This window comes from Lithobates pipiens, unplaced genomic scaffold (assembly GCF_037356315.1).
Source record: "Lithobates pipiens isolate NorthernLeopardFrog02 unplaced genomic scaffold, aLitPip1_a1.2 Scaffold_22, whole genome shotgun sequence".
NCBI lineage: Eukaryota > Metazoa > Chordata > Amphibia > Anura > Ranidae > Lithobates > Lithobates pipiens.
This window is the reverse complement of record NW_027507784.1, coordinates 258358311-258383506: the sequence shown is the minus strand read 5'-3', so window position 1 is coordinate 258383506 and position 25196 is coordinate 258358311. Positions and strand designations below refer to the sequence as shown.

The following is a 25196-nucleotide window of genomic DNA, read 5'->3' as shown; positions in this document are numbered from 1 at the left end:
AAAACAGCCCCATAGTCTGACACAATAAAAAAAAAAAAATACACTCTCTTAGACCCCTTTCACACCAGGGCGTTTTGCAGGCGCTATAGCGTTAGAAATAGCGCCTGCAATCCGCCCTAAAGAAGCTGCACCATTGTGTGCAGTGTGAAAGCCCCGAGGACGTCCTGCCAGCAGCTTCTTTGGAGCGGTGAAGGAGCGGTGTGTTTTTATCGCTCCTCCACCGCTGCTCCCCATTGAAATCAATGGGGCAGCACTGTAATGCCGCCGGCAAAACGCCGCTATTGCGGCGTATTGCCGGCGGTTTTAACCCTTTTGCGGCCGCTAGTGGGGGGTAAAAGCGCCCTGCTTGCGGCCGAAATGTGCCTCAAATCCAGCGGTAAAACGCCGCTAAAAATATCGGCGTTTTACCGCCGATGCTATCAGCGGTGTGGTGTGAAAGGGGTCTAAAGCTACCACCACTAACAAGTAATGGGTTTGCAATAGACTCATGTCAGAAAACTTTGCTCTTTAGCTGATAATAGGCTGATTAACTAGTAGATGCAAACACACTTTCTTCTTTGTCTAGCAGTTAAAAATTAGCTAAACCAGCCACTTACACCTACAATTCTAGTGAAGACTGCAGACACACATACAACAGCAGATTTTGCTCATCTCAGAGCAATCAACGCAAAGAAAGTCTTATTGATTTTATATTTATTATTGTAAAAGGGAAGGTGGTGCTTATTTGTCATAATTTAACAATGGGCTGCAAAACAGCTGTTAAAAACAAAAAGGATTTTAAAAAATACAGAAAGATTACCTAAATGCACATCTCTCTACTCTCTCCACTTCGATGTGGGGGGCCGTTGTTTGCATGCAACACTAATTTTCATAGGTATATTTAAATTTAAGAAGAAGCTTTAAACCCTCATAAATTTGTAGAATTGTGGTGTAACTATGCTTAGTGATTTTAGACATTAGTTAATAATCTTTTTATAAACCTCTCCATACAGTCTTTTGCATTAGTTACTAATATAAACCGCAATATATGGGAGGTATTAAATGTTTTTTTTTAAGTGGTATCTTGTATTTTGCTAAATATATGTATATGAATGTATGTGTATATAAATGTATATGAATAGACAGAATAAAAGCCCTATCAGGTATCCAGGACACTTTTCATCTTAAGCTTAAGTTAATTATCCCCTACTGGGAATAAATCCTCATCAAATGCATTTTCTCTTTGTTTAGCATGGTGGTTTTAAAAAGCTGTTTGTACAATATGATTACACACCCAGTGATTTTGGTTAACCAATGATATGCTGACTGATGTCAGAGCATCACAATTGTGTTTCTGCTACACTAGAGTTCAAAACTGTAAATATATATTAACCACCTCGCGCCCGCCCTATAGCCGAATGACGGCCGTAGGGCAGGCGCGTTCGTCTGGGAGGCCGTCCCTGGACGTCCTAATGTTTACTTCCGCAATGCGCACCGCCGCGGGCGTGCATCGTGGAAGTTCTGTGTTTGCCGTGTCCCCTGGGGACAGGCAAACACAGATCGCTGTAAACTGCCAATCACAGCGGCCGGTTACAGCGCGATCGGCGTGTCCAATGGGAGATGATCTCATATGTAAACATATGAGATCATCTCTCAGCGCCGCTCTCCCTCCTCACACAGACAGAGTGTGAGAGGGGAGAGATGAACGGCTGCAGCGGCAGTCGTTCTGCTTTTCTTTGTTTTGAAGAAAAAAAAAAAAGTAAAAAAAAAGTGCTATCCTCCCCCAGCAGTGCCATCCATCCTCCCCCAGCAGTGCCACCCTGCCCCAGTGCCACCCTGCCCCAGTGCCACCTGCCCCCAGTGCCACCTGCCCCCAGTGCCACCTGCCCCCAGTGCCACCTGTTGTCAGTGCCACCTGTTGTCAGTGCCATTTGTCCCCAGTGCCATCTGTCATCAGTGCCACGTGTCATCAGTGCCACATAGTGCCAGCTGTCATTAGTGCCACATGTCATCAGTGCCACGTATAAGTGCCACCTGTCATCAGTGCCACATATTAGTGCCATCTGTCATCAGTGTCACGTGTCATTGTCCTGGTGCTTCAAAAGTGTAATAAATAGTCAACAAATTAGATGTGTAATTTATGTTCCTATAACACATGATGGCGCTACCTGCATGTTGGGCCTCTCTGTGGCCAGGCTGTGAAAAAGTCCCACACATGTGGTATTGTAATACTCAGGAGGAGTAGCAGAATTTTGGGGGGGGGGGGTGTCATTTGTGGTATACACGTGCCATGTGAAAGAATTACAATGACAATTTTGTGGAGGAAAAAAAAAATGAAAAATCTTAATTTTGCAAAGAATTGTGGGGAAAAAATGACAACATCAAAAAGCTCACCATGCCTCTTACTAAATACCTTGGAATGTCTACTTTCCAAAAAGGGGTCATTTGGGGGGTATTTGTACTTTCCTGACTTGTTCGGGTCACAAGAAGCGAGATAGTCCACCAGTACATCAGATGTGATCAATTTTGTGCGATTCGCACCACAGCTTGTAGACTCTCTAACTTTCACAAAGACCAAATAATATCCACTAATTTGGGTTATTTTTACCAAAGATATGTAGCAGTATAAATTGTGGCCAAAATTTATGAAGAAAAATTAATAATTTGCATAATTCTGTCACAGAAACAAACAAAATATGCGTTTTTTTTTCAGCATTTTTGGTCTTTTTTCATTTATAGCACAAAAAATAAAAACCCCAGAGGTGATCAAATACCACCAAAAGAAAGCTCTATTTGTGGGAAAAAAAGGACACAAAATTCATTTGGGTACAGTGTTGCATGACTGAGTAATTGTCATTCAAAGTGTGAGAGCACCGAAAGCTGAAAATTGGTCTGGGCAGGAAGGGTGTTTAAGTGCCCAGTAAGCAAGTGGTTAATTAAGAATGGTAAAAAGAGTTTCTCTATTAGGGAAAACTACAAGGTAGTAATTTCTTAGAGTCAAATCTAATTGGGGGGGTAGAGGTCACTTTTTAACAGACAGAATTGCTTGGCGTCTTTAAATCAGTGGCTTAGGATGATTCATTATTAGAAGCTTAATTTGTACTACAAGCAAGCTGTTTTTTTGCCATTTGGAAAGGTATTGTGGAGGTAGGCAGCCTTACATTTTGACAGTGACAGATCTTTAACAGCAGTACTCCATGCTGTGCTGGATCTTTGGCTCAACTCAGTGGTTTCTGTGGCGCATTGATAAAATAGTTGTTTTTAATCATCTGCTTAGAGAGCATTTATTGTTGCCTAAGAGTTAAACTTGCATTCATTGACAGACTTCATGCGGTTTATTGTATTTGGCCAAAAGGAAAAAGCAAAAAAATGCAGAAGGTTTTCTCCCTATGTGCAATGCATGTTTTAACGTATAACAATAAACATTAATATTCATTATTTGCAATGTTTAAACTTTTCAGACTGGATATTTCAACTACAATTATTTAAAAATGCACATCTTGAGGTTTCAAATCTGTCCTGATAGCAGTTTCATGTGGCTTAAATTAAAGCATTATTGCTTATTGTTTTATATTTTTGTTTAGGCGGGAAATGACTTTGGTGACACATATGATGAAATTAAATTCTTTACACCACAAATCCTCATCATCAAGCTTAAGGTGGAAGAACCCAAAATTGTATTTGACCCAGTTCTGGAGGAATGTTGGAATTTAATAAAGCACTGCTTCCTGGAAGTTATTAAGAGCGCGGAAGGTCTTCCAAAAGTATGTAATAAGAAACTACCGTTTGTACAACTCATATAAACATATGTATGGTTAATTTTTACTGCTGGTTAAAGGTTGAATTATCCAACCAGTTATTAAATCTCTAACATTCTAGTAGTAAAATTACAGAAAGAGCCTTTCCACTCACTCCGGTGCGCTGGCAGGACGCCAAAAAAAGTCCTGCAAGCCACATCTTTGAGGAGCTGTAGGAGCAGTGTATACACCACTCCTAAAGCACCGCTGCCCATTGAAATCAATGGGCAGCACCGCCAAAGGGCTGGCATAGCGCCACTGCAGCGGCGCTTTGCGGGCGGCTTTAACCCTTTTTTGGCCGCTAGTGGGGGATAAAAGCTAGCGGCCGAAAACCTCCCGAAACGATGGTAAAGTGCTGCTAAAAATAGCAGTGCTTTATCGCTGACGTTGCCAACGCCCCAGTGTGAAAGTAGCCTAAGTAAAAGAGAATGAGATAACTTATCAAAGATGTCATAAACTTGGCTGATATCATTCTCAGTGTTCAGTAAAATAAGGGCTCTTAGAAGAGCCTATCCGATCCAAAATCCTAAGATTTTAATCTGGTGGTGTGTATGTGTGTGTATGTGTGTGTATGTGTGTGTATGTGTGTGTATGTGTGTGTGTAAATATATATATAAATTTCATTCATTTGAAAACCTTTTCCACAAGACACCGAGTGCATGCAAGAAGATTTGTATATACAGCAGACTGCAAGTTGTGCACATACAAAATCCTATAGCAACAAGTAAGACCGTTCTTACATGCTATACATTTCAGATGAGTTCTGATGAGGTCACATTTTCAACAATTCATTGTTTGAATATTTTTAAAGAGGAAGTAAACCCCTTCAAACCACTTAGACCTACAGGTAAGCCTAGATTAAGGCTTACCTGTAGGTCCAAGCAATATCTCCTAAACCTATATGGTTTAGGAGATATTTGGCCGAAAATGGGCACCGCTGTCTACGGCGCATGCGCCGTAGACAGCGGCGCGCAGGCACACTAAATGCGGCAAATCCAAGAATGGATTTGTCTAATTTGTCGACTCCCGTGCGCATGCGCGGGAGTGACGTCATCGCGGCTTCGCCGAATGACAGAGGCGGAGCTGCGAGACGCGACTCCCGTGCGCATGCGCGGGAGTGACGTCATCGCGGCTTCGCCGAATGACAGAGGCGGAGCTGCGAGACGCGACTCCCGTGCGCATGCGCGGGAGTGACGTCATCGCGGCTTCGCCGCTGTCATTGGTCAGAGCTGCGAGACGCCACCAGCAAGATGGATGCGGCGGACTACAGGGATCAGCGGCGACTTCGCTGGCTCCTGTGTCAGGTAAGTGACACATAATGAGCTACTATGCGATGCATAGTAGTCCATTATGCTTTACCTTTGCAGGGAAAAAAAGAGGAAGTAAACCCATTAGGGTTTACTTCCTCTTTAAGAAGGTATGGGTTCAATATAAAAGTTCAATATAAAGTTGAACAATATCAATATCAGCCAACTGTGTTATGATTTGCAAAGCTTATGTTGTAACAATACTTTAAAAACTCAGAACCTATTTGACATGGTGGGACTTTCAAGGCCCAACAAAACTTACAGTTAAAATTGCATAACGTTTATTTATACAACAAGAATCTCTTAAAAACCATTTCCAATTACATGTAAGATAACATTTTGTTAGAATAGATAATTTGCTAAACATTTATCCCTGTAGTGTATTAAATACACTTAGTTTAATTTACATACAGTATATATAGACTGGCATATTCAGAAATTGTTTTTCAAAGCTCATTCATTTCCTGGGATATAGCTACTTCTTCAGAAGCTATAAATGGTATATATGATCAACTCTAGGAATAGAAAATACATAAAATGACAGCCTGTTCATAAAGTACATATTTTTTACTAGTACTTCTGTGCATATCACATAACATCTGAATATGCACTAAACAGGGGGAGGCATGACCAGAGGCCCAAGCACGGGAAAACAAATGACCCAGGGTACCACATGTACAAGATGGCTCCACACAGGTCAACTGGCCAAACATGTTGTTCCCTGGGTTGGTTCCTGCCCTCTGATTTGTTTCCCCTGCTTGGGCCTCTGGTAGTTCCTCCCCCTGTTTTGTGTATATTCAGGTAAATACAAATATTATGTAACATGCACAAAAATACTAGTATAAATTATGTTCTTTATGCACATGCTGTAATTGTATGTATTTCTTTATTGTACATCATGGGACACAGAGCCTTAAGTAATAACTTAATGGGTATATAGGCACCTGCAGGTGATGGACACTGGTATATCCAATCCAGGAAGTTCACTCCCTTTATAACCGCTCCTCCTTCCAGGAGCACATCAGTTTTTTTCGCCAGTGTCTAAGGTGTTGGTCACTAGTGAAGATGTGCTCTGAGGAGCTCCAGGAGGGATGCATGCTGGATTTAAATAGCCTCCATAGATCAGATCCATCCAAAGTGCCACTGAGGCCAACGTGGATGGTACCTGGGCCTCGTATCCAAAGCACAAGGTTTTGCCTGTAACGCCACTCTTTGTAGGGCTGGACCCCGGGACCCAGGGCTTTGGTCATGTTACATTACCTAAAGCTTTCCTGGTGGGGTGCTTTGTACATGTTCAATGGAGTGGAACCCCGATATAAAGGGACCCAGCCCTTGAAGGTTTGCTAAACACAGCCCACTGTGATGGGTGAAGGTTGTATTGTATCAGCAAATCCTGCGGCGAGGATAAGGTAAGGGAAGAAACTTAGGAACTGAAAAGTCCACCTATGCTTTCTTCTTTAAGGGAAAAAATGTTGCCATGCCTTAATTCTCCATTAAAGGGAGTCTATGCACATACCTTAATCTGTTGTCTTCACTGTAAAGCTCAGTGTCAGTCTGTGTGTGGCTGCAGGGGGCTTTTCTCAGGTAAGAGATCTGCCAAAATGATTTTTTTCTCTCCCTTGAAGGTACAGAGGGTTAGGAAAACACCAGCGGTGTACCCCCCTTGTAATACTCCCCTGCTGCAGGGGGTGCGGAGGTCCCAGATTTTGTTCCATCTGTTGTCCCTATGCTGGCTGGTGTCAGGGGCTCTGCCTTACCTTCCCTCACACGTGAGCTCGTGAAAATTTTCAAAAACGAAAGAGGGGGTGGGTTTACAGAGGGGGAAAGGCCTAGGCACAGTGCCATGCAATGTCCATGAGGACGCACAGCAGGAAAGCAGGAAATAAGGAGAAAACAAGGTGCGGCAGACTAAGTGTAGTATTTCAAATTCCATTTAATATATAAAAAAAACAGCCAAATGGCTACTCACAAAATGGTGTGGTAAACAGGCATGTAAATATAGTGGGGTCTGGGATCACTGGACGGTCCGTTGGAGATGAGCTGTGTCCCGATGAGGGTAAGAGGCCACTGGCTGGCCGTTGGAAGAGGGGGCAGGGATAGAGTCTCTGTGGGCAATCCTCAGGCTAGCACTCCTGTGAATGATGTAGAATCAGCAACATGTAGTGTCAGCAACATCCAGAAAGCAGAGGGCCGGAACCGGAAGTGCGCCTCAGCATGGAATGCAAACTTCGTGGAAAAGAAGTGATGTGGCGTCCAAGCAGAAGATGCGTTTCACAGCATCCGCTGTTTCTTCAGTTCTATCAGTCTAACCAGGAAGTCAAGTGATTTATAGACGAGCAATGTGCTGTATTGGCCAGTGGGGGTAGTGACACCACAGTAACAACTACAGTTAATTAGCACCACATAAGGTTAAAGGGGTTGTAAAGGTTCGGTTTTTTTTCTAAATAGGTTCCTTTAAGCTAGTGCATTGTTGGTTCACTTACTTTTTCCTTTGATTTCCCTTCTAAATAAAAATTTTTCTTTGTCTGAATTTCTCACTTCCTGTTCCTCCTCAGTAAGCTGTTCAGTAAGCTGTTCTGGCTGACTAAACACTGCTCGGATGATGGTGCGAAGTTTACTGATGAGAAACAGGAAGTGAGAAATTCAGACAAAGAAAAAAACATTTAGAAGGGAAATCGAAGAAAAAGGTAAGTGAACCAACAATGCACTAGCTTAAAGGAACCTATGTAGAAAATAAAAACCGAAGCTTTACAACCCCTTTAATGTATATCTGGAGAAGGAGAATGTGTAGGTAGGTATATATATATATATATATATATATATATATATATATATATATATATATATATATATATATATATATATATATATATATATATATATATATATATATATTAATATGGATCAAGGAAAAAAAGGGGAGCCGGGAGAGAAGGGAGGAAGGAATATATGAAGTAAAAAAATGGGATTTAATGAATGGGACGGTTATTGGGATGGAATTAGAAGATGAATAACTGTTAAAAAAAAAATTATGGGGAAAAAAATGAGATATGAGATAAATATATTAAGTAAAAAATATATAAGCATGTATCATACAAATCCTATAATGTACCATATATGGGCACTCTCATTGATATATAAACAAAAAAGTAGAAAACCCCCAATTATGATGAATTACCATGTATAAAGTGACAAACGATAGTCATATGAGTAATATAAGTATAAATATAATAGGCCCAAAGAAGGAGAAATGCGTGCATATGGGTGGGGAAAAATGGATAATCCCAGATTATCTCCAATTTAACATGCTTGCATGTATAGATACATGCACATACGCATGCATGCAAACACAAATCCGGAACACACTGAAGGTGACAAAAGAGGAAAAATAGAAAGGGGGGGAATAAAAAATCCTAAGAGGTGATGTGTATGTGGGACAAATCCCACATGAAAGATATGACATGGTTATCTATACGACACCCAAGAGGTGTTTGTGACAAAACTTAAGAAAATGTATGTACGGGCACTATAAGGGTCAAAAAAGTGTATAAGCATGTACACATACACAAAAGATATGTGCATACATGCACATACGTACACACACACGCAGATGAATCATGCTTAAATAACGGTATATATTTATATTTCCTCGTTTAAACCATGAGGCAACATGGTATTCAAGGAATATATCCAAAAAGTCTCTTGTTTACAGAGGCGTTGAAATCTCTCAGCTGTAGAACATTTATCAGGTATTGTTTCAATAATCCAGACCTTGAGATCTGAGATCTCTTTATGATGGTGTGCAGAAAAGTGGCGTGCAACACTATATTTTGGGCCTCCTGCTTGGACAGCACAACAATGTTCTCCAAACCTGGCACGTAAGGCCAGTGGCGTAACTAGAACCTTCAGGGCCCCGATGCAAGAAACCATGAAGGGCCCCCCTGAACCCCAGCCAGGGTCCTTCCCTCCGAGTCCGGCTGTGGAACTCCAGGGCATGGTCACAGGTATGACCTTTATGAGCCCTGTAGTTCCACCACTGGTATCAGTTTTTTTTATTATTTTTAGGTGCCCCATTGGGGGACTGTCCCTAGGCAGGATGGGGTACCCATCCCCAGAAGAGATGAGGTCCTTTTCTCCAGGGCAGATGAAGTTACTGCCCCCAGGTGAGAAGGGGTCCCTGTCCCCAGGGGGAGATGGAGGGGGTATGTAATGGTGTGTGGGGGATGGGGTCCTCTCACTCACCATGACAAAGCTGTAGGCCGCGCACTCATCCATGTTGGCCTGGGCTCCATCCAGTGTGCTGGACGCGCGATCAGCATATACACAGATGATGAAAGGTCTTTCTGGGAGCTGACGGGGGAGGAGGAGGAGGGCTGGCAGACAAGCCTGCAATGTCCTCCGGCGAGCCGGCTCTCATAGGGCTGCACTGCATCTGTGTGCTTAAAGTTTCTTTACCCGGGAGAAGTATGCAGTGCAGTGTGGGCCGGACTCAGGTGGGGGGTTGCAGGACTCTGGCTGGGGAGAACAGACATCGGACTGAGCGGCAATGCAGGGAGCAGGAGATGGGTACTCTGAGGAGCCAGCCGAGGACACAGGTCATGCGGGGAATGCACAACTAAAGATCAGCCAGTGCGATAGTCGAGCATGGAGCTCTGCTAGTCACCCTCCACTTCCAGCCACCCGTGTGCATGGTGCACTGGTACCCCTAGCTGCCTATGCTGCTGCCGGTCATATGTAGAGGGGGCTGCATGGGCCCCCTGCATCACAGGGCCCGGTTGCGGTCGCGACTGCTGCACCCCCTATAGTTACGCCCCTGCGTAAGGCCCTGATGATTCGCCCTACATATAGAAGGCCACAAGGGCAGGAAATGCAATAGACCACATATGAGGTGGAACAGTTGAAAAAGGAACTTAGGGTAAAGGTCTTGCCGTTAGTCGTAAATGTTTTTTTGCCATGAGTAACATGTGAACACGTAAGGTAAGTAGCCTTTCTACATTGAAACATACCAAAAAGTGGAATTAGGGTGATGATTTTTACTGGAAGACTTAATTTTGCTCGGAGCAATTTTGATCTCGATGTTAGATGCCCTGCTATAAGAAAATTTTGGTTTGTCAGGGAGAGATTTGGATAGGTGTGGGTCTTGGTTGAGGATAGACCAGTGTTTTCTAAAAATGCTCTCCATTTTTTTTTTGTGACTAGAGTGATATTGCATTATGAATCGAGTTATGGGTTCTGAATTCTGTTTTTTGGAGACAGGCAGATTTTCTTTTTGGTAAAGGGTACATGCCTCCTCAATAAGATTGGAGGGATAACCCTTATCAAGGAACTTTTTCTTAAGTAATGCACTTTGAGATGTATAATCTTCCAACCTTGTACAATTATGTTCGAGGCGATGGAATTGGCTCTTGGGTACGTTGTTTACACAACTGGGATAATGACAGCTAGAGTAATGTAGAAAATAATTTCCAGCCGTCGGTTTCATGTAGTTTTTGGCTGTAATTGTATTATCAAAATGGAATAAATCTAGATCCAAAAAACATATAGAATCAGGATTGACGACAGAGGTAAATGTTAAACCAAAACTGTTGGTATTACAGTAAGCCACATATTCATTAACAGAGCTCGCAGGGCCATCCCAAATGATAATAATATCTATGTATCGACTGTTGAAGACCAGGTGTGCTGAAAAGGGGTTATTGGCCCCAACACACCTGGTTTCCCACAGTCCCATGGTCAAATTGGCGTAGCTAGGGGCGAAGTTCGCCCCCGTAGCTGTTCCCTGTTTTTACAAATATAAACCGCCATCAAATAAGAAGTAACGATTCTCCAGACAAAACTGAGTGGCAAGAAGGATGAATTCAATTTGTTGTGTAAAGCTCAGTGTCAGTCTGTGTGTGGCCGCAGCAGCTTGCGCAGGGTTTTTTTCTCAGGTAAGATCTGCCAAAATGCATTATTTCTCTCGCCTGAAGGCACAGAGGGTTAGGTTAACGCCAGCTGTGTACCCCCTTGTAATACCCCCCTCCCCCTGCCGCGGGGGGTGCAGGGGCCCCAGATTATTTTCCATCTGTTGTTCCTATGCTGGCTGGTGTCAGGGGCTCTGCCTCACCTCCCCCCTCGTGTTGGGTCTGTAGACACGAAAGCCACCCGCAGGTGTATGTGGGAACATTTTCAAAAACGAAAGAGGGGGTGGGTTTTATGGAGGGGGCTGGGCCTAGGCGCAGTGGCATGCAATGTCTATGAGGACGCATGGCAGGCAAGCAGGAAATAAAAATACAGCTGGAGCAGTCTCTCCTAAGCTGATGTGGAGGAGAAAACAGGCTGCACACGGGACACAGGAGCTGTGGGGCATGGAAGGGTGGCAAGTGGCATTTCTGATACAGGAAGACTTTTTTCCCAGCACTAGGCGGATCTGAATAGTGGCATCATTCTGTCATGACTATTTTCAGCAATTACCGTATTGCAATTTAATAGTACCTCTACTTTTGGGCTTAGGACTATGTGTACCAAAAAAGACACCACAAAAAGCTTACAAAAAAACTAAAGGTTTTCACCCCCAGGCGTTAAGAAATCCAGTCGCACACTGTCATCCTCGCCTGAAATACCAATTATGGCTAGCCATTGGAACAAATTGATGATGCAGCTGCTTCTCACATCTCAGCCCCTGTATGCGTGACTGAGGATGTCTTTTCCTCCACCCTGCAAGGCCTGGAAGGAAGATTAGTGGCATCCTCCATTCAAATGGATAGGAAGCGTGCTAGATCACAGTCCCCCACTTTGGGCCCTTTGCAAGGGGAACAGTGGGCACAAGATGAGGTATTACCCTCAGGCGATCAGGAGGAAAGACAAACCGATGATTCCTCTGCAGAGGAAACAATGGTAGATGAACCTTTTTCAGCTTTCCAATCTGAGAAATTGCTGATAAAATCTCTTACTGAGATGGTTCATTCAACTTTCATGCTACCCCTAACGGAGTCTGCTGAAAGCTCGGTTTCTTCCTTGGGTTCCCATAAAACCGTTACAGCCTTTGCATGTGTTTCCTGTGCATGCATTATCATAACACCTTTTTTTATGCTGAATGGGATCACCCGGATAAGCATTTTCTTTCTCCAAAAGAGTTTTTTCAGTTCTCTATCCCATGGAGGAGAAATTCACCAAAAGATGTAAGCTACCATCAGTTGATGCTGCGATTTCCAGTGTGAATAAAAGTCTAACTTGTCCGGTAGACAATGCACAAATGCTTAAGATAAAAGGTTGGAATTCCTGTTAAAATACACTTTTTCCTTGGCAGGTGCCATTACTCAGCCTGCAGTCACTGTAATAGGCGTCTGTCAATCCCTAAAGGACCAATTTAGACAGACCCTTAAAGAGGTTCCTGCACAACAGGCCCAGGAATTGGCCGTACTACCAAAAGAATTATGCTTTGCCATAGATGCCATTAAAAATTCTATTCACCAGGCGTCCTGCCTTACACTTATGCTCGTACATATGTGTAGAATCCTGTGGCTAATAAAAATTGTCAGCTGAAGCACCATGTAAAAAGCTCCTGACGGGGTTCCCTTTTCATGGGGATCTGCTATTTGGGGATGATTTGGACAAATGCATCCAAACAATTTCTAGTGGAAAAAGTACTCTTTTACCAGTCAAAAGAAAGTATAAATGCCCTTTGTTTAAATGGGCTCTTCCTCCTGTGCCAGGGGCTTCCGCCTCTAGGCAGGGGTGTGACGGCCTCTGCCTTCAGACTCTAGAGGAAGACCTCTGGGTCAGGCCAAGACTCAAAAGAAGTCCTGGAGCCAGAAAATCTGCAAAGCAGAATCCTAAAACCTCATCATGAAGAGGCCTCCTCCTCCCCAGGGTGGGGGGAAGACTTCTGCAGTTTTCAGAAGTCTGGGAAGAGGAAATTCGGGACATATGGGTCATTTCTACAGTAACTCTGGGGTACAAGCTGGAATTTCGGGACTTCCACCATTTCGTTTCCTGAGGTCAAACATTACCAAAGATCCAGAGAACAGGCATTCTCTGTCTCGGGCACTAAACCGATTAATATCTCGAGATGATCGTATAGATCTCCACAAAAGAGCAAGTTTTGGGGTTTTATTCAAACCTTTTTATGGTACCAAAACCAAACGGAGACGTCAGACCCATTTTAGATCTAAAAAACCTAAATCAGTTCCTGAAGATCCACTACTTTCGCAATGGAGACGATCAGGTCAGTAGTAGTTTCTATCCTATTAGGAGGAGAACTTCTATTGACATCAGGGATGCATATCTGCATGTGCCTATAATTCCCGCTCTGCGGTTCGAGGTAGAACAGCATTTCCAGTTTGTAGCCCTGTCCTTCAGGCTAACTACAGCACCCCCGAGTGTTTACAAAAGTCCTGACCCCGCATCTAGCCAGGTTAAGGGTACAGGGCATAACAGTTGTGGCCTACTTAGACGATCTATTGCTAATAGACCAGTACATGGCTCGTTTGGAGCAAAGCGTACGCATTACAACCAGTTACCTGGAAAATTTGAGTTGGATTCTCAACCAAGAGAAATCTTCCTTAATACCGCTAAAAGGCCGGAGTACTTGGGTCTGATCATAGACACGGCCCAGAAAAAGGTGCTCTTGCCTCAGGCAAAAATCAACTCCATAAGAGAGCTGGTGCAGATGGTCAGGTCAAAAGGCGATCCCTCCATTCGCCTTTGCATGAGGTTGCTAGGAAAGATGGTGGCTTCATTCGAAGCAGTGCCTATGCCCAGTTCCATTCTACTTGGAATAAAACAATTCAAGCTTTAGACTTGCCAATGCGGCTGTCCACAAAAGTGTCCCAAAGCCTCAGTTGGTTACTAACCCAGAATCTGCTGAAAGGAAAATCCTTTAGACCAGTTATCTGGAAAGTGGTAATGACAGAAGCTAGCCTTTCAGGCTGGGGAGCAGTACCGGAAAAGACAACTGACAAGGGACAGTGGTCAAGAGACCCGAAAGAACCTTGTCCATCAATATCCTAGAGATTCTGGCAGTGCGTCTGGCTCTGAAGGCCTGGACTTTCAGGTTATGGGATTGTCCTGTCAGGATCCAATCAGACAATGCCACTGCTGTGGCCTATATCAATCACCAAGGGGGCCCCAAGAGTCTCTCCGTGCAAAGAGAGGTGAACCATATTCTAACTTGGACAGAAAGGAATGTTCCGTGCCTAACGGCAGTCTTCATTCTGGGAGTAGAGAATTGGCAGGCAGACTACTTGAGTCACCAGCAGTTATTCCAGGGGGTATGGTCTCTTTACCCCGACATTTTTTGGACTATTTGCTAAAGATGGGGGACTCCATACGTAGATCTTCTAGCGTCCAGGTTCAACGTGAAGTTAGTCAACTTTGTGGCCAGAACAAGGGATCCACTCGCATGCGGAACTGAGCATTGGTAACCCCGTGGGATCAGATCTCACTGATCTATGTATTTCCCCCTATTTAGTTGCTGCCTCGACTTCTTTGCAGGATCAAGCTGGAAAGAAAGATGGTAATTCTAGTAGCACCAGCAAGGCTCAGAAGGTCATGGTATGCAGAAATCCTAAAGATGGCAGTGGAGGGTCCATGGTCCATCCCACTATGGCCAGACCTACTCTCACAGGGGCCGATATTCCATCCTACCTTACAGTCTCTAAATATACCGGCTTGGCTATTGAAACCCACATTCTGAAGAAACGTGGGCTTTCCGGGTAAGTTATCTCTACCCTGATTAATGCAAGGAAGCCAGCTTCCAGAACTACTGTATACATTATAAGGTCTGGAGGGCTTATGTTTCCTGGTGTGAATCCAAGGGATGGCACCCTCGGAGATATATCATAGGCAGAAGTCTTGCCTTTCTACAATTAGGGGTAGTGATGACATTGGCCTTGAGTACTATTAAAGGCCAAGTCTCAGCTTTATCGGTCTTATTTCAAAGACCGCTTGCTACACATTCTTTAGTCTGGGGTTTTATGCAAGGGTTGATGTGGCTTAATCTGCCAGTCAAACCTCCCTTGAACCCTTGGGACTTGAACTTAGTTTTGTCTGTGTTACAAAAATAGCCATTTGAACCGATACAACATATTCCCTTAATCCTTCTGATAAGGAAGTTGGTATTTTTGGTTGCTATATCCTCAGCAAGGAGGGGTTCGGAGTTGGCTGCTCTTTCTTGTAAAGAGCCATATTTGATTATTCATGAGGACAGAGTGGTGTTACTCCCTCGTCCAGACTTTTTGCCAAAAGCGGTTTCAGGTTTTCACCTGAACTAAGATCTTGTCCTGCCATTGTTTTTTCCAAAACCATGTTCCAGGGAAGAAAAGTCACTACATTGTCTTGATGTGGTGAGAGCAGTGAAAATCTATTTAAAGACAACTGCTCAGATTCGTAAGACTAATGTCTTATTTATTCTGCCAGAGTGTCCTAAGAAAGGACAGGCAGCGTTGAAATCCACTGTCACTAAGTGAATTTGGCAAGATATAATTCAAACGTATAATTTAATTCCCCCTTTTCAAGTTAAGGCGCACTCTATCAGGGCTTCTTGGGCAGTGCGTCACCAGGCCTCCATGGCTCAGATCTGTAAGGCCACGACTTGGTCTTCAGTACATACATTCACCAAGTTTTATCAAGTGGATGTAAGGAGATATGAGGATATCGCCTTTGGGCGCAGTGTACTGCAGCAAGTAGTATATGTCCTCAAGTCTGGGGGTACCTTCCGGGTGTGTCTCCCTCCCCTCAAGTAGCATTGCTATGGGACGTCCCATTAAGTTATTACTTAAGGCTCTGTGTCCCATGATGTACAATAAAGAATATAGGATTTTTAACGGCTTACCTGTAAAATCCTTTTCTTGGAGTACATCATGGGACACAGTGGTCCCTCCCCTCTTTTTGAAGTTTAAGTATATTGCTTTGCTAAAAAAAACTGATGTGCTCCTGGAAGGAGGAGGGTTTATATAGGGAGTGAACTTCCTTAATTGGGTATACCAGTGTCCCTCACCTGAAGGTGCCTATATACCCATTAAGTTATTACTTAAGGCCTTGTGTCCCAAGATGTACTCCAAGAAAAAGGATGTTACAGGTAAGCTGTTATAAAAATCCTATTTTCTATATCTACATTTGTTTATCCCATTTATAGCTCCTGAAGAAGTGGATATATCAAGCTTTGAAAAATAATGTAAAATATTATCTACATCATTCACAAAAAAACAACACTGCAAATGATGGTTGAATTTGTTAACAGCCTGCAGGTATAGCCACATGTTTCCTGTCACATACTATACAGCACTGGTCTCCAAACTGCAGCCTTGGGGCTGGATGAGGCCCTTTGTTTGCTTTTATCTGGCCATTATTCCTACCACTGACACACAACCAGTGCTTTTGCCTACTGACACCAACTATTTCTGTCCCTGATATCAAAGATTGGGCATTGTTTACTCCCACTGGGCACTCTAGCCCCACAAAAGTCTAAAGGACAGCAAAGTGGCGCTTTCTTTAGAAAGTTTGGAGACCCCTCCTAGACCCCAGCCTTCCTTATGTGCCAGTGCTTAAATAATAAGCCAGCAAGTGGAGCTTTAAGCTCATTTTCACAGTCGCATTCAAGCTGTCTAACCTTAGTGTCTGTGTGGCCGGAAAAATGCCTTTCTGGGAGGCTCTATATAGCGCACGTGAGTGACCCAAAAATTATTAATTCAATTATCAGACTCCAATATATTCAATATTTTGTCAATAAATTTGTTAGATAAAGCTTAGTCATCAACTCCCTAGTAAATTCACTTCCTAAGAAAAATAACAAGTATACAAATGACAAGAAGATAAATAAATAGTATTTTTACTGTGCCCAAGGATATAGTTTTCAATTTAGATTACGTTGGGCTTTTGTGGTTGACTTGCTAAACCAGATGGCAGCCTAAATTGCAGCAAAACGCAGTAGCAGTCCAGTCCAGAAGTAAGCAATTGACCCCAACATAAATTATACCATTCTTGCTGTGCCCCAGGATATACTTTTTAAACATTACAGTAGTTGGTCAGTTATTCAGATTACTTTGTTTTTCTTGAATTACTTACCAAAGAAGATGCATGCTTTCTGCAATGCCACACGTCTCTTCCTTCCCATGCAGCCAGGCAGCTCAGCAGCTTGGCATCCTGCAACTCCCATGCGCCTGTGTGAGCTTATTTTTAGTTAATTTTTCAGAGGATGCTGATGTAAGGAGGTCAGATGGTGCGATACTGGGACGTTGGTCTATTCCTTATGCAACTAGTCAGGTCTCTGCCTAGCAATGCAGGATGCAGGTACAGCAGAAGAGGGAGAGTGGATTGCAGCCAAGCATTAGTTGTCACTTTTGTTAGTGACTCACTGAAGTTGCTTTATACATAAAGTATTGAGGACAATAATATAGCTGTGGGCCCCACATTGGTGCAGAAGGCAGACGTTACATTGACAGGAATGACAGATGGAAGTACAGACCCCCACTAGATACTTTCTTTTTTTACTACATATTAGGGGTGCACTACAGGATCCTTCACTCAACCAGCAGGACAGTCTGTCCCTGCCTCCTGAATATATTATTTGCAAAGTGATGCTTCTGCAACTTCTGTTTTGTTTAAAATCACAATGGTGAAAGTCTGATCCGCTCTTAGATATATCTGTTTAAAATATGGTAGATTTATTATTGCATTCCTAAATACTATAACAATAAATCATTGCTTTTCATAGTAGAAAGATAATATTTTCTAGTATATCTCAAAAAAAGCTGTCATTCACTTGACCTGCTCTGATCTTTACTTCCAGGTAGAAGTGGAACTTTTTCCAGACCTCCAGATGAACGAAATTATCCTCAGTTCTGTAAGACAAGAAGAATCTTTGGTCTCCCATTACGTCAACAAAACACGGAAGATATTCAATATGAACACAATCGGTCCCCAAAAGTAACTTTCTCACATCTTTTAAAAACTACCGCACAGTGGGGTTGATTTACTAAACCTGGAAAGTGCAAAATCGGTGCAGCTGTGCATGGCAGCCAATCAGCTTCCAACTTCAGCTTGCGCAATTTAGGCCCCTTTCACACTACCGTTCCGTTTTGGCCCGCCTGTCAGTTTTTCAGGCGGACCTGAACGGATGCTCCATAGAGCTCTATGGAGCATCGGATGTCAGCAGTGACAAGTCTGCTGACATCCGAACCGATCCGATCCGAAAAAGTGTAATGGAGGAAAAAGCTATTTTTCCATCCATCATCGGATCGGGTGACGGCGGACACTGCGGTCCATCGTCATCCGATCTCCCATAAGGGAGAGTGGCGCTGTGACAGGTCCGTCCCTGCGCACTGTGCGGAGACGGACCTGTCCTCTGCCTGCACAGCAGGGATTGGCGGAGCGATCCCCGCTGAGCAAGCGGATATCCATGGGATGGATCATCACTGATCCGACCCGTGTGAAAGGGCCCTAAGTGTTGACAAAAAAACCTGGAAGCTTTTATGCAGAGCTGCACTGGATTTTGCACTTTTCAGTTTAAGTAAATCAAACCCAGTATGATTCTATGTTCAAATTTGGCACCTGCTCTTAGACGAATCTAAAGTAAGCCTGAACTGTCCTATAATGTTTCTGAGGTAACAGTGCTAAATTTCAGCCCTTTTGTTGTCTGCTAGCGCTTATATTGCTAGCAGTTGAATAAATGTGGTAGGGCTTGTCAAGGTTTTGCAGAGCTCAGATGTTGTATCTCTGTAAGGTCTGGGCCTAAAGGTTGTAATAGCATTGAAGTAAAGCTATGATTTACGTATCAGTGATTCCATACATACATACAGTTCATTGGCATCATATATATATATATATATATATATATATATATATATATATACTGTTGAGCTCATAAGTTTACATACCCTGGCAGAATTTATGATTTGATAATTTATGAATGATAAAACAAAAACTTTTCTTTCACTCATGGTTATTGTTTGGCTGAGGCCATTTATTGTCAATCAACTGTGTTTACTCTTTTTAAATCATCATGACAACAGAAACTACCCAAATAACCCTGATCAAAAGATTACATACCCTGGTGATTTTGGCCTGATAACATGCACACAAGTTGACACAAAGGGGTTTGAATGGCTATTAAAAGGTAACCATCCTCACCTCTAATCTGTTTGCTTGTAATTAGTGTGTGTGTATAAAAGGTCAATGAGTTTCTGGACTCCTGACACACCCTTGCATCTTTCATCCAGTGCTGCACTGACGTTTCTGGATTCTGAGTCATGGGGAAAGCAAAATAATTGTCAAAGGATCTCCAGGAAAGGGTAGTTGAACTGTATAAAACAGGAAAGGGATATAAAAAGATATCCAAGGAATTGAGAATGCCAATCAGCAGTGTTCAAACTCTAATCAAGAAGTTGAAAATGGGGGGTTCTGTTGACACCAAACCACGGTCAGATAGACCAACTAAAATTTCAGCCACAACTGTCAGGAAAACATTTGGAGGGGAGTCAACAAGGCCTATGATGAAAGGTATGCCATTCCTACTGTGAATCCCGGGGGTGGATCGCTGATGTTTTGTGGATGTGTGAGCTACAAAGGCACAGGAAATTTGGTCAAAATTGATGGCAAGATGAAAGCAGTATGTTATCAAAAAATACTGGAAGGAGAATTTGCATTTAACAGCCAGGAAGCTGCACATGGGACATACTTTGACATTCCAACATGACAATGATCCAAAACACAAGGCCAAGTCGACTTGTCATTGGCTGCAGCAGAATAAAGTGAAGGTTCTGGAGTGGCCATCTCAATCTCCTGACCTCAATATCCTTGAGCCACTCTGGGGAGATCTCAAACGTGCAGTTCATGCAAGACAGCCCAAGAATTTCCAGGAACTGTGGGCTTTTTGCCAAGAGGAATGGGCAGCTTTACCATCTGAGAAGATAATGAGCCTCATCCACAAATACCACAAAAGACTTTAAGCTGTCATTGATGTTAAAGGGGGCAATACACTGGGGTATGTAAACTCTTGATCAGGGTAATTTGGGTAGTTTCTGTTGTCATTATGATTTAAAAAGAGTAAACACAGTTGATTGATAATAAATGGCTTCAGCCAAATACTAACACTTTTTTTCCATTCATATTCTCTGAAAAATGGCCAAGAAATCATAAATTCTGCCAGGGCATGTAAACATATGAGCACAAATATATTATATATATATAAAATATATATATATATATATATATATATATATATATATATATATATATATATATATATATATATATATATATATATATATATATATATATATATATATAGGCACACGCAGTATCTCACAAAAGTGAGTACACCCCTCAAATTTTTGTAAATATTTTATTATATCTTTTCATGTGACAACACTGAAGAAATTGCACTTTGCTACAATGTAAAGTAGTGAATGTACAGCTTGTATAACCATGTAAATTTGCTGTCCCCTCAAAATAACTCAAGACATTGAGTCTAAACCTCTGGCAACAAAAGAGTGAAAATGTCCAAATCAGGCCCAATCAGGCATTTTTTCCCCCCAGTGGCATGTGACTCATTAGTGTTACATGGTCTCACGTGGGAATGGGGAGCAAGCGTGTTCAATTTGGTGTTTTATCACTCTCACACTCCCATACTGGTCACTGGAAGTTCAAAGTGGCACCTCCATGGCAAAGAACATTGAGGATCTAAAAAAAAAGAATTGTCGTCCTACATAAAGATGGCCTAGGCTATAAGAAGATTGCCAAGACCCTGAAACTAAGCTGCAGCACAGTTGTCTTTGGGAAATAAGCCTATGAGTGTTGCCAGCATTGCTGCAGAGTTTGAAAGGGTGGGGGGTCAGCCTGTCAGTGCTCAGACCATAAGCCTCACACTCCATCAATTTGCTCTGCATGACTGTCTCGCCAGAAGGAAGCCTCTTCTAAAGATGATGCACAGGAAATCCTGCAAACAGTTTGCTAAAGACAAGCAGACTAAGGACATGGATTACTGGACTAAGGGCATGGATTGCTGGAACCATGTCCTGTGGTCTAATGAGACCAAGATAAACCTATTTGATTCAAATGGTGTCAAACTTGTATGGCGGCAACCAGGTGAGGAGTACAAAGAGTCAAGCATGGTGGTGGGAGTGTCATGGTCTGGGGCTGCACGAGTGCTGCCGGCACTGAAAAGCTACAGTTCATTGATGGAACCATGAATGCCGACATGTACTGTGACATACTGAAGCTGAGCATGATCCCTTCAGAGGGCAGTATTCCAAGATAACAACCCCCAAACACACCTTTTTGAGGGTAAAGGTGATGGACTGCCCAAGCATGTCTCCAGACCTAAACCCTATTGAGCATCTGTGGGGCATCCTCAAACGGAAGGTGTTGGAGCGCAAGGTCTCTAACATCCACCAGCTCCATGATGTCTTCATGGACAAGTGAAAGATGACTCCAGTGGCAACATGGGAAGCTCTGGTGAACTCCATGCCCAAGAGGGTTAAGGCAGTGCTGAAAAATAATGGTGGCCACACAAAATATTGACACTTTGGGACATTTTCACTTAGGTGTGTACTCACTTTTGTTGCCAGCAGTTTAGACATTAATAGCTGTGTGTCGCGTTATTTTGAGGGGACAGCAAATGTACACTGTTATACAAGCTGTACACTCACTACTTTGCATTGTAGCAAAGTGTAATTTCTTTAGTGTTGTCACATGAAAATATATAATAAAATATTTACAAAAATGTGAGGGGTGTACTGACTTTTGTCAGATACTCCGTGTGTGTGTGTGTGTGTGTGTATGTGTATATAAAATCGTAATGCAACATCCATAAAGGTTATTTGCTATAAAATACATCCTAAAAGTTTTAGGAAAAAGCACTAATGGAAAGTTCATTAAGCTTATCCTATTAAAAATAATATTTTTTTCTATAACGTAAGTAATACCTCTGCAAGTTGTTATGGAACAACACATTTATCAATCCTTTACTCTACTAAGCTTTTATCTCCACATTTCACTCCATGTACTTCTTTTTGTAGCTAAACTCCTGTTAAGTCAGAAGGCTTCCATTTTAATCATGTATTATATTTGTACACTGAAGTATTGAAATTTGAGGGAAAACTAATTATCTTTAGTACACTGCCATTTCTAAAGCTCTGTGTCCATCTCTTTTAGGTACTTAAATGTTTATAAAAAATACAGTGACCTTTTAAATCAAAAAGCTCAGCAGGATGTAATTGCGTTTCTCAAGGAAGAACATTCTCTGCAGGCCTTTACTAAGGTAATGAGATAGGGCATTCTATAGTGAACAAGCCTTTTTAAAAGACTAGCTATACTCCTATATTTGAAAAAAAATTACGTTTTATTTGTAATACTTAGGTTATACCTATGTTGCTACCTGAAAAGCCCTTTGTAGTGGATTGCTAGTCAGAAGGCAGTACAGGTGTGGCTAACACACTGCCACCCTGTTCCTTCTTTCTTTTTCCGACAGGCAAAGATGTTTTGTTTTTGTTTTTTAAATGGGAATACTGCTCCACAACCATGTATATGTACCACAATAGGTCAGATTCAGTGTTGGAACTGCCCGCCAAACACGGCAAGGGGTCATTTCATTCCGGCATAAATGTAAATAACTAAATATTTGTGTTTTTTTTTTTTTTTTTTTTTATTACATTTAATAAGAACACACATATTTTGCTAAAAAGGATCTAGTGACTTACAACAGTTTATTTCTGACCCATTTCTGCTCTCATTCATTATACATTATGAAGAATCAGATGCCAGCACTGCTATCAAGGCCTTAAATAGCCATCTCGCAACTTTTGCATTTGCCAGAGAAGCTTGCATATTTTCTGAGCTGTCTTTGGTTTTTGGACTGTTCATACAGTCATCCTAGTTTGATTCTGGGCACTAGGCAGAAGTTAATATCATAATAATGCACTGCACCAAAGCACCTATTCATACTTGACCATTTTCCTGCAGTAAAATGCATATGTTTTGCTGCATTTAGAATAATTTCAAGTAGAAATAACAGAGCTTTGTCCAATACCTTCCTAACAGTAATGTCAGTTAAATGTAACAGCTTTTTGGATCCCAATTCTGATAGGCAATGTGTATACAAATACACAAGTAAAGTCATAGGATCTTCTTCTAGCTCTGCCAGCAAGAACTTGGGTTTCATGCAGAAAAGACTCAAGTGCCCATGTGAATGAAGTCATATATCCTCAGATGACAGTGACAACATGACATGGCTTCTAATCCTTCCCCACTCTATCCAAATAAAAAAAAAACAAGTTTTGGCAACATGTTTTCTCGTTTTAAGGAAAGGGTATAGTCTGACTCCATACTAATACTCCATACAGAGCGATTAATAACAAAATGCCAAAAATTGATACAAGAAAATCCTGATAGGAAGAAGCTCAATAGGGGAAACAAGGGACCCGAAAGTAATTTATCTGCATTTTCTTCCACACCGTCTTTCTCGACTCTGATTAGTACTGAATTTTATAAAATTAGGAACATTGTCAATAAACACTTACCGGTATTATTTAATGATCCGATTTATGCAAAGATTCTTGCTGATGGGGTTAAGACTGTGTCTTACAGAGCTCCCACATTAGGATGTACTCCATCACCAAGTCTGTATACCAGTAAGTGCCCTAGTAGACATTGGTTGCAGTTTAAATGCACATTTGGATGTGGACACAATGGTTGTCCTTGTTGCCCCCACATACTCAGAGGTTAATTTTTCAAACAGTTTCAAACAGTAATTTTTAACAAACAGTCTAACATCACCACATTTGTTAATTGTAACACAAGGTATCTGGTCTACAATGTAACATGCCAATCATGCCATATACAATATGTTGGGCGTACTACATGCAGATTGCGTGATCGCTTGTACCATCACTTATGACATTCAGAAAGGCCATAATGCCAATGTAGCCAATCATTCGAATTTGGTACACCAGAAAAACATTTTGAGTTTAGTGATCCAGGTTGTTGAGAAGATATCTTTGCCAATCAGAGGATGGGACAAATTCAGAGTATTATGTAAACAAGAGGTATAATGGATCTTCTTTTTTAACACCAGAAAACCGGGAAAATTAATCGTGAATCATTTCCTATTTCCTAGACTTTAATGTTATTGCAGGGGCGTACCTAGAGCATTTGGCATCCGGGGCGGATCCTATATCTGGCACCCCCCCCCCCCCACCATAAAATGTAAAAACACCCACCGTGTCCCCTGCATACCTCTGCATCCTTCAATATCTTTTTGTCACTACTGTGTACCCCCCCTCTCCACAACTGCACCTCTGGACCTCTTTAAATTACACAGCACCCTGCACCTCTGGACCCCTTTACATTACACAGGACCTTGCACCTAAGGACCTCTTTACATTACACAGCCCCCTGCACCTCTGGACCCCTTTACATTACACAGCAGCCTGCACCTCTGGACCCCTTTACATTACACAGCTCTTGTACCACTGGACCCCTTTACATAACATAGCACCCTGAACCTCCTGACCCCTTTACATTACACAGCGCCCTGCACCTCTGGACCCCTTTACATTACACAGCAGCCTGCACCTCTGGACCCCTTTACATTACACAGCTCTTGTACCTCTGGACCCCTTTACATAACATAGCACCCTGAACCTCCTGACCCCTTTACATTACACAGCCCTTGTACCCATGGATCCCTTTACATTACACAGCACCCTGAACCTCTGGACCCCTTTACACTACACAGCCCTTGTACCTCTGGACCCCTTTACATTACACAGCACCCTGCACCTCTGCACCCCTTTACATTACACAGCCCCTCACAGCTCTGGACCCTCTGCATGTTACACAGATCCCCTACAGTGCAGACCCCCCTCCCTACCATACAGACCCCCATCTACAGTGTAGACCCCCCTACAGTACAGAATCCTCCCCTACAGTGCAGACCCTCCTACAGTACAGACCCCTCCACCCTATAGCGCAGACCCCCCCCCCCTACAGTGCAGACCCTCCTACAGTACAGACCCACCCCCCTACAGTACAGACTCCCCTACAGTACAGAATCCTCACCTACAGTACAGACCCCCCCCTACAGTGCAGGAACCCTTCTACAGTGCAGACCCCCCTACAGTGCAGACCCCCCTAC

At 42.6% G+C, this 25196-nt stretch overlaps 1 protein-coding gene across 1 annotated transcript in view; it reads left to right on the top strand.

Moving 5' to 3' along the window:
* The window catches only part of DNAH3 (dynein axonemal heavy chain 3), a 730495-nt gene that overhangs the window by 219383 nt on the left and 485916 nt on the right, over nucleotides 1-25196 (top strand). Inside the window, exons 10-12 of the mRNA XM_077448990.1 lie at nucleotides 3564-3743; nucleotides 17853-17989; nucleotides 22217-22322. Of these exons, the coding sequence (XP_077305116.1) occupies nucleotides 3564-3743; nucleotides 17853-17989; nucleotides 22217-22322 (423 nt within the window). The remainder of the gene's footprint in view (nucleotides 1-3563; nucleotides 3744-17852; nucleotides 17990-22216; nucleotides 22323-25196) is intronic.